Below are 12,369 nucleotides of genomic sequence, written 5' to 3'. Positions count from 1 at the left end.
TTGGAGACCAGCCTGGCCAACATGGTGAAACCCCGTCTCAACTAAAAATACAAAAATTAGCTGAGTGTGGTGGCTCGTGCCTATAATCCCAGTTACTTGGGAAGCTGAGACAGGAGAATCACCTGAACCCAGGAGGCAGAGGTTGCAGTGAGCTGAGATCCTGCCACTGCACTCCAGCCTGGGCAACAGAGTGAGACTCCGTCTCAAAAAAATAATAAAAAATTAGTCATGTCCATAAACACCAGCGTCAGAATCTCCCATGATGCTTGTTGCCTGCAGATTCATGGGCCACAGTCCAAACTTACTGAGTTGAAATTTCTGGGCCTGGACTGTGCTACAGGGATATAGGGATCTGCTAATCATCTGTTGAACAGAACGTCTCAACAGCCAGAAGTAGGGCTGTGATGCCTGCTTGGTTTATGGGCATCATGACTATTGAGATGTGCTCATTTCCAACTAAAGCATTGTAAATAGCTTGTCAATTTCTTCTCAACTTATAACTGAAGGATACATGAGTAATGGTCACAGTTGTAAGCAGAAGGCAAGCCCAGGGTCTGGAGGGAAGGATGCCGGGAGCATATTTCCCTTTGAGAACTGGTACTCAGTCCATTCCCTTACCTCCAGCAGAGTGAAACTGTAGTTTTCAAGGAAGGAAAGGCCAATGACTGGGACCAGAAGAAACTCCAGGCGGAATGTGTCATTCTCACTGTCAAAAGTTTTACGGAATTTCCCATATATCATGTACACTGTAACATAGGCACAGAGGAGAAAAACCACCTAAAAAGGGAGAGAGACATGGGAGTCGAATCTATGAAGTCATTTCCCAGCCTATTTACTACGCTCCTAGCCTACCAAACCTAAGGGTCAGTGTTCTGCCATAATGTAACATGAAGAGGTTAAATATGTTTGCAATTTATCTTGGGTCCAGTTGCCTAGAATTTGAAATCAATGACCCTTTCATTAAATAACTCCATGCTTCTATACTGGGACTGACAGTGCTGCCATGAACAGTCAAAGGTGCCCTTGTCGTCCCCTTCATTTGTGGAGCATTAGGTGAAACAGGATTGGTCTATTTCAGGGGATTTACCAGAGGCATTCCAGGGCTCTTGAAACAATTTTAAAACAATTTCCTGGATATGCATCAGTGACTTCTGAGCATTCTTCCACAAGGACTAGCCTTTTTTTTTTTAAATGTTGCCCAGTCTGGTCTCAAACCCTGGGGTCGAGTGATCCTCCTGCTTCAGCCTCCCTAGAAGCTGGGACTACTTATGACCTGCTAACATCCCTTGAATTAACTGACCATTGCTCCTTCAGAAAAGCTCTCCTAATCACAGTAGCTGTCCTCTGGCATATAATGATTTCATTTTGATATGGCCTCCAACCTTCCAGGCCAGCACTTCTCAAATGAGTGTGCATCAAAACACAGATGCTGCCTGGGTGTGGAGGCTCACGCCTGTAATCCCAGCACCTTGGGAGGCCAAGGTGGGCAGATCACCTGAGGTCAAGAGTTTGAGACCAGCCTGGCCAACATGGTGAAACCCCGTTTCTACTAAAAATAAAAAAACTAGCCAGGCATGATGGCGGGCGCCTGTAATCCCAGCTAGCTGGGAGGCTGAGGCAGGAGAATCACTTGAACCCGGGAGGCAGAGGTTACAGTGAGCCGAGATCACGCCATTGTACTCCAGCCTGGGGGATAAGAGTGAGACTTTGTCTCAAAAAAAAAAAAAAAAAAAAAAAAAAATCACAGATGCTGTCTCTTCCCTTGCCCCAAGAGCTTTTGATTTCATAGGTCTGGATGGGCCTGAGAGTTTGTTCTTCCTTTTTTTTTTTTTGAGATGGAGTCTCGCTCTGTCGCCCAGGCTGGAGTGCAGTGGTGCAATCTCGGCTCACTGCAACCTCCGCCTCCTGGATTCAAGTGATTCTCCTGCCTCAGCCTCCTGAGTAGCTGGGATTACAGGCGTGCACCACCATGCCCGGCTAATTTTTGTATTTTTAGTTTCACCATGTTGGTCAGGCTTGTCTCCAACTCCTCACCTCAGGTGATCCGCCCGCCTCGGCCTCCCAAAGTGCTGGGATTATAGGCATGAGCCACCGCGCCCGGCCTTAAAAGTCTGTATTTCTAACAAGTTTCCCAAGTGACGCTGATACTGCCTGAGCAGGACCACACTGGCCTAGAGCACTCCTATTTGTACTCCTATTTGGAGTTATTTCCTCGAAGCAGTCTTTTTTTCACTACAATGAGGCACACATTCTGTCGCCATAGCTCCATGTGAACATATTCATTTTAGCCCGTGATCACATGCTCTGTAAATGTCTAGGTACAAGTCCATCTCCCCTCTAAGAGAGGACTCCATGGCAAGGTCCACCTCCTAATCCCCAGCTCCTAACTCAGTCCCTGGCATAAAACAAATGCTGGAATGAGTGAATGAGGTGGTCACTTTTTCATTTCATAAATGTAGAAACTAGCCTCTTTGAGCTTCCTAGACCTCATTCAGCTATGGCAAGGGCTGAGTCTGCTGTCTCTGCCAGGAATGCCCAAGGCTGACTTGGGCTGAGAAATGAACTAGCAGGTGATGTTTGATACATGTGTGAACTTAAGTAGACGGTGATTTCCAGTCCTCAGATTCACATTCACTAAATCTGAATGAGTTCAACACCTCACAAGTAACAGCAACCTCCACTCTACCAACTAGTAACAACATGCCTGAAATCCCAAAGGGATGTCTCTGATATGGAAGAAAAGGACAACTCACTTTAGTTAAATATTTTCTAGGTGCTGTATGTTATCTCATGTGATCTTCTCAATAGCCCTGCAAGATAGAATTCCCCCATGGAACCCTTCTTCCTTAGAAATAAGATTCCTAGGCCAGGCACGGTGGCTCTCGCCTGTAATCCCAGCACTTTGGGAGGCCGAGGAGGGTGGATCACGAGGTCAGGAGTTCGAGACCAGCCCGGCCAACATAGTGAAACCCCGTCTCTACTAAAAATACAAAAATTAGCCAGGCATGGTGGTGCGCACCTGTAATCCCAGCTACTCAGGAGGCTGAGGCAGGAGAATTCGCTTGAACCTGGGAGGCGGAGGTTGCAATGAGCCGAGATCACGCCACTGCACTCCAGCCTGGGCAACAGAGGGAGACTGTCTCAAAATAAAAAAGACTGGGCATGGTGGCTAATGCCTGTAATCCCAACACTTTGGGAGGCCGAGGTGGGCAGATCACGAGGTCAGGAGACCATCCTGGCTAACATGGTGAAACCCCGTCTTTATTAAAAATACAAAAAAAAAAAAAGTTAGCCAGGCATGGTGGCACACATCTGTAATCCCAGCTACTCGGGAGGCTGAGGCAGGAGAATCGCTTGAACTTGGGAGGTGGAGGTTGCAATGAGCCGAGATCGCGCCACTGCACTCCAGCCTGGGCGACAGAGCTAGATTCTGTCTAAACAATAAATAAATAAATAACTTGAACCCGGGAGGCAGAGGCTGCAGTGAGCCAAGATCGTGCCACTGCACTCCACTCTGTCTCAAAAAAAAAAAAAAAAAAAGGGCCAGGTGCGGTGGCTCACGCCTGTAATTCCAACACTTTGAGGGGCCAAGGTGGGCAGATCACGAGGTCAGGAGTTTGAGACCAGCCTGGCCAACATAGTGAAACCCCGTCTCTATCAAAAAATACAAAAAGTAGCCGGGCGTGGTGGTGGGCGCCTGTAATCCCAGCTACTCTGGAGGCTGAGGTGGTAGAATTGCTTGAATCCAGGAGGCAGAGGTTGCAGTGAGCCAAGATTGCACCACTGCACCCCAGCCTGAGCCACAGTGCAAGACTCCATTTCAACAACAACAAAAAAGAAGACTCCTGGCTGGGCGCAATGGCTCACGCCTGTAATCCCAGCACTTCGGGAGGCCGAGGCGGGCAGATAACAAGGTCAGGAGATCAAGACCATCCTGGCTAATAAGGTGAAACCCTGTCTCTACTAAAAATACAAAACTTAGCTGGGCACAGTGGCAGGCGCCTGTAGTCCCAGCTACTCGGGAGGCTGAGGCAGGAGAATGGCGTGAACCCGGGAGGCGGAGCTTGCAGTGAGCCGAGATTGCGCCACTGCACTCCAGCCTGGGCGACAGAGTGAGACTCCGTCTCAAAAAAAAAAAAAAGGACTCCTAGCTGATCATGGTAATTCCAGAACTTTGGGAGACTGACACAGGCAGATCACTTGAGCCCAGGGGTTTGAGACCAGCCTGGGCAACATGGTGAAATCTTGTCTCTATTAAAAATACAAAAAAATTAGCCAGGCATGGTGGTGCGTGCCTGTAGTCCCAGCTACTCAGGAGTCTGAGGTGGGAGGACCCCTTCAGCCCGGGAAGTTGAGGCAGTGAGCCATGATCGCACCACTGCACAAGAAATAAGATTCCTATTAGATAATGTGTCCAAACTAAAATCTACATCTTGGCGGGCACGGTGGCTCACACCCGTAATCCCAGCACTTTGGGAGGTCGAGGTGGGTGGACCACTTGAGGTCAGGAGCGTGAGACCAGCCTGGCCAACATGGAGAAACCCTGTCTCTCCTAAAAATACAAAAATTAGCTGGACGTGGTGGCACATGCCTGTAGTCCCAGCTACTTGGGAGGCTGAGGCACAAGGCAAGCTCCCGGCTTGAAACCAGGAGGTGGAGGCTGCAGTGAGCTGAGATTGCGCTGCTGCACTCCAGCCTGGGCAACAGAAAACAGTGAGACTCCGTCTTAAAAAAACAGAAAAAAGCTGTGTCCTTTGATCTTTACATGGCTGGTTCCTTGTTGTCACTAAGCTGTCAGCTTACATGTCATCTCTTTGAAGATACCCTGACCACACTCCCTGAAGTAGCTCTCTAATCCTTCTCTATCACCTAAATAATTTTTTTTTCTTGAGATAGGATCTCACTCTGTTGCCCAGACTGGAGTACAATGGCATGATCATGGCTCACTGCAGCCTTGATCTACCAAGATCAGGTGATTGTCCCACCTCAGCCTCCTGAGTAGCTGGGACCACAGATGAGCACCACTACGCCCAGCTAAATTTCTTAAATTTTATGTAGAGGCGGAGTCTCACTGCATTGCCCAGGCTGGTCTCAGACTCCTGAGCTCAAGCGGTCCTCTCGCCTCGGCCTCCCAAAGTGCTGGGATTACAGGTGTGACCCTTTATTGAATGTTTAATATATGGCAGGGTTTTTTACATTTACATTTATTATCTCGTTTAATGTTCCCAACCAAACCCTCTGAGCTAAGTAATGGTATTGTCTTTTTTTTTTTTTTTTCTTTTTGAGACAGAGCCTCACTCTGTCACCCAGGGTGGAGTGCAGTGGCGCGATCTCGGCTCACTGCAACCTCCGCCTCCCAAGTTAAAGCAACTCTCCTGCCTCAGCCTCCTGAGTAGCTGGGACTGCAGGCATGAGCCACCATGCCCGGCTAATTTTTTGTATTTTTAGTAGAGACAGGGTTTCACCTTGTTAGCCAGGATGGTTATTGGAGACCACTCCATCCGCCCAACTCGGCCTCCCAAATTGCTGGGATTACAGGCATGAGCCACAGTGCCCAGCCCTGTCCTCATTTTTGCACGAGGACACTGATATACAAAGAGGCCCAAGATGAGGTCATGCAGCCACTAAGCAGCAAAGTCAGGATTCAAACCCAGGTTGGCCTGGCTCCACAGAATGAGTTTCCAAGCAGGCTACCTCACAGTTTGTGGGGGCTTGGTGGCTTCCCCCAACCATCACACCCAGCCCCTCACCTTCATTACTGTGTTGTAGATGGAGATGAAGTTGGTGAACAGGTCCAGGTACCTGGTGGTGAAGACGAGAGCAAACAGGATCTGGCTCTTCCCAGAGATGCCTGTGGCCAAGGGTAGACAGGAGACAATGAGGACACAGACTCCCAAGCCTGCCCACCCTCAAGAGGCGCACAGCCTGGAGCTGGGGAGGCCTCTAGAGTGTCCATTCCCACTCAAAGACCTCCTGTCCAGGGCACTGTCGCTCCCTAAGGACCAGGAAACTCACCCTTCCCATCGGATCACTTGAGTCGTTGTTCCTCTCATTAAACTGTAATCTGTCTCCCAGTCTCCAAATAAAGACACGAACACCGAGTTCCCAGTCCCCCTGCGTGTGCCTGCCTGGGCTCTTGCTCTGGAGAGGATGTCGGGGGTGGTGTGAGTCGGGCTTGGTGGGGGTTGTTGAGGCTTCTCTTCACTCCACCCCCAGAGTTCCACTGACAGTCCCCAAAGCTCAGTCTTAGGAGGAGCAACTCACTGACTTTACAAGGTGTTGATTCACCAGGGAGACCAGAGCAGGCAGAGGAAGGTTCAGGGCCAGGGGAGCATTCTATTTTATTTTTCAAACTGTAAGATTTAAAAAGCCTTTTTTCTTTTTTTGAGATGGAGTCTCACTCTGTCGCCCAGGCTGGAGTGCAGTGGCGTGATCTCGGCTCACCACAACCTCTGCCTCCCGGGTTCAAGTGATTCTCCTGCCTCAGCCTCCGAAGTAGCTGGGTTTACAGGTGCCTGCCACCACGCCTGGCTAATTTTTGAATTTTTAGTAGAGATGGAGTTTCACCAGGTTGATCATGGCTGGTCTCAAACTTCTGACTTCAAGTGATCTGCCCGCCTTGGCCTCCCAAAGTGCTGGGATTACAGGCATGACCCACCACGCCCAGCCAAAAAGCCTTTTTTCTAGTTACAAAAGTTATACCTATATTTACTCTTTGCAAAACAAAAATCAAACAATATACAAAGATGCAAAGATAAAAATATTCCAAACCCCTAGTGTTCATCCTTCCAGATCTTCGTGAACATGTACACACATGACACCTATGTGTACACATATGATGCACATGGATGCACTGAGTTGACAAAAAAGGGTTCATACTCTCCATGCTGTTTCTTTCTTTTTTATTTTTTTCTTTTTAGAGAAAGGGTCTTACTCTGTCTCCCAGGCTGGGGTGCAGTGGTGCAATCATAGCTCACTGCAGCCTCGATCTCCTGGACTCAAACAATTCTCCTATCTCAGCCTCTCGAGTAGCTGGCAACTACAGACACAAACCATCAGACTGGCTAATTTTATTATTATTATTATTATTATTATTATTATTATTATTATTATTATTTTTGTAGAGACAGAGTTTCACTATGTCGCCCAGCCTGGTCTCAAACTCCTGGGCCCAAGTGATCCTCCTACCTCATTCTCTCAGTGTTGGGATTATAGGCGTGAGCCACCGCGCCCAGTCTAAATGCTGTTTCTTGACCCACTTTGGTCTCTTTCTTTTTTTAACTTTTTATTTTGAAAGAACGTTAGATTTACTACAACAGAGTTGTAAAGACAGTACAGAGAATCCCACATATCCAGCTATATCTAGTGTTAACATTGTATTTGGGCCGGGGGGGGGGGTGGCTCATGCCTGTAATCCAACACTTTGGGAGGCCGAGGCGGGCAGATCACCTGAGGTTGGGAGTTTGAGACCAAGCCTGACCAACTTGGAGAAACACCATCTCCACTAAAAAATACAAAATTAGCCAGGTGTGGTGGCTCATGCCTGTAACCCCAGCTACTTGGGAGGCTGAGGCAGGAGAATCGCTTGAACCCAGGAGGTGGAGGTTGCAGTGAGCCAAGATCGCGCCATTGCACTCCAGCCTGGGCAACAAGAGCAAAACTCTGTCTTTTTAAAAAAAAACAAAAAACATCGTATTTAGTGACAGTACTTTATCAAAACAAATAAATCAACATCAGTAGAGCACTGTTGACTGAACTCCAGGCTTTATTCTGATTTCACCAGTTTTCCCACTGCTGCCCTTTTTCCATTCCTGGATTCCATCCCGGAATCCATGCTGCATTTTGTTGTCATGCTCCTTAGTGTCCTTTGGCCGCTTTTTATTTATTTATTTATTTATTTTTAGAGACAGAGTCTCACTCTGTCACCCAGGCTGGAGTGCAGTGGTGCGATCTCGACTCACTGCAACGTCTGCCTCCTGGGTTCAAGTCATTCTCCTGCCTCAGCCTCCCGGGTAGCTGGGATTACAGGCGCCCACCACCATGCCCGGCTAATTTTTGTGTTTTTAGTAGAGATGGGTTTTCACCGTGTTGGCCAGGCTGGTCTTGAACTCCTGACCTCAAGTGATCTGCCCACTTCGGCCTCCCAAAGTGCTGGGATTACAGGTGTGAGCCACTGTGCCCGGCCAGCAGTCTTGGTTATCAGATGGAAGAAACAGTATATATATAGGGTTTGGTTTAACCCATGGTTTCAGGCATCCACTGGCAGTCTTGGAACATATCCTCCGTGGATAAGGGGGAACTACTGTGCTGTCTGATTCAGGGTCTGGTTCCCCTGTACCCCTGAACTGTGCCTTCTCTAACCATTCCTCTGGTTCCAGACATTTGGGGTGGGAGAACATTTTTTTTTCTTTTTTTGTGAGGCAGGGTCTCACTCTGTCACCCAGGCTGGAGTGCAGTGACACAATCACAGATCACTGCAGCCTCAACCTCCCCAGGCTGGGATGACCCTCCTACCTTAGCCTCCTGAGTAGCTGGGACTACAGGCACATGCTACCATGCCCAGCTAATTTTTATATTTTTTCTAGAGACAAGATTTTGCCATGTTGCCCAAGCTGGTCTCAAATTCCTGGGCTCAGGTGATCCTCCTGCCTCAGCTTCCCAAAGTGCTGGGATTACATGGGTAAGCCACTGCACCCAGCCTGGGGGAACATTTTTAATGGGCAAGAGGGAACACCCCTGAAGTCTCTAACATTCTGGAGAATGTGCTGGCTTTAGGGCGAGCCTCGGTCTCACATTCCTCACCTGTCAAACGGCCCCTCATGCAGAGTGGCAGGACTGAGCTAAGGAATACACAGTGCTCAGTGAGAACCTGGGTCCCTCTGGGGGGTCTAGCACGCGCGCACGTGCACTAGCCGGGGTGAGGGCAACAGTGGGGCTGGCAGTGGGTAATGAACCCCACTGGGGGAGGCCATACTGACCTGAGGCCAGCTCTGGGATGGCCTGATGTTCATCTCACTGAGCCCTCACACACTTTGACAGAGAAGCCCTCAGCCCCACGTAGGACTGCCTGGGAGGCAGCCCTGGTGGGGGACGCTTGGTCACCCGTTTGGGCCTTCCCCTACCCCTCTTTTCTCTTCATCCTCAGCCTGCCAGTCCCCTGGGTTTTACTCACATTTTCCTTAGCGCTTTGGGAACCCTGGTGATCTTCTGTTTTGTTTTGCTTGTTTGTTTGTTTGAGACAGAGTTCCGCTCTTGCTGCCCAGGCTGGAGTGCAATGGTGCAATCTCAGCTCACTGCAACCTCTGCCTCCCAGGTTCAAGCAATTCTCCTGCCTCAGCCTCACGAGTAGCTGGGATTACAGGCACCTGCCACCATACTCAGATAATTTTTTGTATTTTTAGTGGAGACGGGGTTTCGCCACGCGCCAGGCTGGTCTTGAACGCCTGACCTCATGTGATCTACCCGCCTTGGCCTCCCAAAGTGCTGGGATTACAGGTGTGAGTCACCGTGCCCAGCCCCCCGGTGATCTTGAGCACAATAGTTTTCACACTTTTGAAAACAATCATTTCCACCAGGAAGCTGCACATGGAGACTCGGGACACAGAGGACAATGTGAGCCTGGACTGGCCAGAGTCCCTCCGGGGTCCACTAAGCATAGGTGGACCCCACTGCCAGGGGCAGCCCTCACTCCCATTTGACAAATGGGAAAACAAAGGCCCAGGGTCACACAGCGAGTCAAGGGGAGGAGTGAGAGTGAAGCCCAAGTCTCTGGCCTTTGGGGCTGGGTCTGTTGAGGTCACACCAGGCCCTGCCTCTATCACCTCTGACTTCTCTCTGTGCACACACAGGCCCATCCCTCCCACCCAGCTGCCCTTTTTCTGTTCCCATAGTACTCACTATGGCCTCTAACAAACCGTGTCATTTGCTCAGTTTCCTAGGACTATTGTTTATTGATGGCTTCCTACCACTAGAAAGTCAGGTCCACCACTTGGCTGGGCATAGTGGCTCACACCTGTAACTCGAGCCCAGGAGTTCGAGACCAGCCTGGCCAATATGGCGAAACCCCGTCTCTACTAAAAATACAAAAATTAGCTGAGTGTGATGGCGGGGGTCTGTAATCCCAGCTACTCGGGAGGCTGAAGCAGGAGAATAGCTTGAACCTGGGAGGCAGAGGTTGCAGTGAGCCGAGATTGCGCCACTGCACTCCAGCCTAGGGGATAGAATAAAACTCTGTCTCAAAAAAAAAAAAAAAAAAGGTGGGTGCCGTGGCCCACGCCTACAATCCCAGCACTTTCGGAGGCCGAGGTGGGTGAATCACCTGAGGTCAGGAGTTCAAGACCAGCCTGGCCAACATGGCGAAACCCCGTCTCTACTAAAAATACAAAAATTAGCCGGGCGTGGTGGTGCGTGCCTGTAATCCCAGCTACTCAGGAGGCTGAGGCAGGAGAATCGCTTGAACCTGGGAGGTGGAGGTTGCAGTGAGCCGAGATCACGCCACAGTACTTCAGCTTCAGGGACAAGCGAAACTCTGTTAAAAAATAAAAATAAAAAATAAATAAAAGAAAGTCAGCTCCACCAGGGCTGGGCCTCTGCTGTCCGGGCTGTATTCTAGGTGCCCAGCAGTGTCTGGCAGACAGCGGCCAGGTACCAGTGTCCCCTCTTGGTCATGGTTGCTCACTCCGTGCAGGGCCTTCTGCAAAAGTGCAGGGAGAGGTTGGAGCTGATTCTCCCCTCACCAGGGCCTGCCGCTCCGGGTCCCCCACTCAGCATTCCTGGCCACCTCCCCTGAGGAAGAACCTGAACTGTCTCTGTACCTGTCTCTCCAGAGACCCCAAACCCAAATGGCCTCCAGGCCTCGAACCACTCCCTCCACACCGTACTGTTGCTCATGTCTGCACCAACCCCCACCCTGCCAGGCCTCCCCCTGCTGTCTGTGCCTTCTCTCTCAAAGCTTGCAAAGCAACCTGTTCAGGCCCCCTTCCAGGCCCCTTCCCAGCTTCCAAACCATGAAGGGCTCCCCAGACCCAACTCCCTGGCCTGACAGAAAAGGCCCTTTCACATCTGGACCAGCCTCCCTCCTGGACTCATCTCCCTCCAGACCACCCAAAATCTGGCTGCCCACCCTTCCCGGGGGATGCCCGGTGCTTGGTGACCTCCATGCCTCTTCATCCCCGGAGCCCTCCACAGCACACACTTCCTGGATTGACACCTGCTCGTCCTCCGGGACCAGCACGGAGCTGCTCCTTCCACAGGGCCTTCGGGGCCCACTCTCAGCCTCCTCAGCCCCACGAGGAGCCTGAGCTCACTCCTGCCTCTGTACACCCAGTGCCAGGCACAGGGAGGGCACCACGAGGATGCCGGTGGACAAAGATGGCTGGAGGAGGCTCTGGCAGCCTTTCGTGGCTCTGGATCTGTTTGGCGACCGCGAGTCCAGCCTCAAAGCTTCTCCAAACCTCCAGCAGGGCAGCCAGAATGCAAACAGGGACCCCTCCAGCCTTCCCCGGCTTCCGTTTAGAGGCAGCTCCATACCCGCCTGAGCCCGGCTGGTGCCCTCCTGCCACATCACAGCCACCAGTGCCACACATGCAGGCAGGGGAGGGACGAGGGCTCACTTTGGGGGGTGGGGTGGGGTCTGGGAAGGGGCAGAGAAGAGAAGACCTTGAGAATCGTGGGCCGTTCCTGAGTGCATATCTGCTTCTCCCCCCAGTCGATGGTGGAAGGAACAATGGGTGTAACTGGTGGGAGGGAGGGGTTGTCACTTCCCTTATAACTCCCTCTTCCAACCAGCAGTGACACTGCCAACCTGAGGGGGCGTCTGTGCAGGAACAAACCCACCCTCCTCCCATCATCTCGAGGGGTCCTCCTCCTCTGATTTTATACAACTTTACATTGTTTTTGGAAGTGGAGCTCTGCAAAGTTTCAAGGACCCCCACGCCGGAGTCCCCACCCTGAGCAGACACCTGGAGCGCCCTGCCCTGCACGCAGGGGCAGGAGGTTGGCCAGAGAGGGGGTCCCGCACCTCCCTGCCCGGCGCCCCTCACCCGTGCAGCACTTGGACCTCCAGATCTTCCCCAGCAGCAAGATCATGGCCAGGAGGTGGCTCAGGTCGCCGAGGATTCGGAACACGTTCATGGTCCAGCCAGTCAGTCGTGCGCCCGCGCCCAGCAAACTTCTAGGAAACTTTCTGGCGGGCAGGGCGGCTGCCACGTCTCCGGCCCCGGTCTCTAGGTGTCCCAGAGCCCTGCCTGCGCCTCACAGCTCCGCGATCGCACCCGCGCGCCGCCGCCCACGCACTCTTGGCCGGGCGGTGACGTGGCCAGGGCGGCCGCCGGCGCAGGGTGGGGAGCCAGGAAGCGGCGCGGCCCGGAG

General features: G+C 51.5%; 1 protein-coding gene across 2 annotated transcripts in view; it reads right to left on the bottom strand.

Annotated features, from left to right (window-relative positions):
* Positions 1 to 12,369, bottom strand: part of KDELR3 (KDEL endoplasmic reticulum protein retention receptor 3) — a 15,461-nt gene extending 3,092 nt beyond the window's left edge. The window contains exons 1-3 of one of the 2 annotated variants that reach the window (XM_003821592.7): positions 12,042 to 12,369; positions 5,751 to 5,851; positions 619 to 777 (exon numbers count right to left, since the gene is read on the bottom strand). In XM_003821592.7, the coding sequence (XP_003821640.2) occupies positions 619 to 777; positions 5,751 to 5,851; positions 12,042 to 12,132 (351 nt within the window). In that variant the 5' untranslated portion in view covers positions 12,133 to 12,369. The remainder of the gene's footprint in view (positions 1 to 618; positions 778 to 5,750; positions 5,852 to 12,041) is intronic. The other variant, XM_008975087.5, reaches the window with a different exon arrangement.

Source organism: Pan paniscus, chromosome 23, assembly GCF_029289425.2.
Source record: "Pan paniscus chromosome 23, NHGRI_mPanPan1-v2.0_pri, whole genome shotgun sequence".
Classification (NCBI taxonomy): domain Eukaryota; kingdom Metazoa; phylum Chordata; class Mammalia; order Primates; family Hominidae; genus Pan; species Pan paniscus.
The sequence above is the reverse complement of the archived record's forward strand: the minus strand, read 5'-3'. Positions and strand labels throughout refer to the sequence as shown.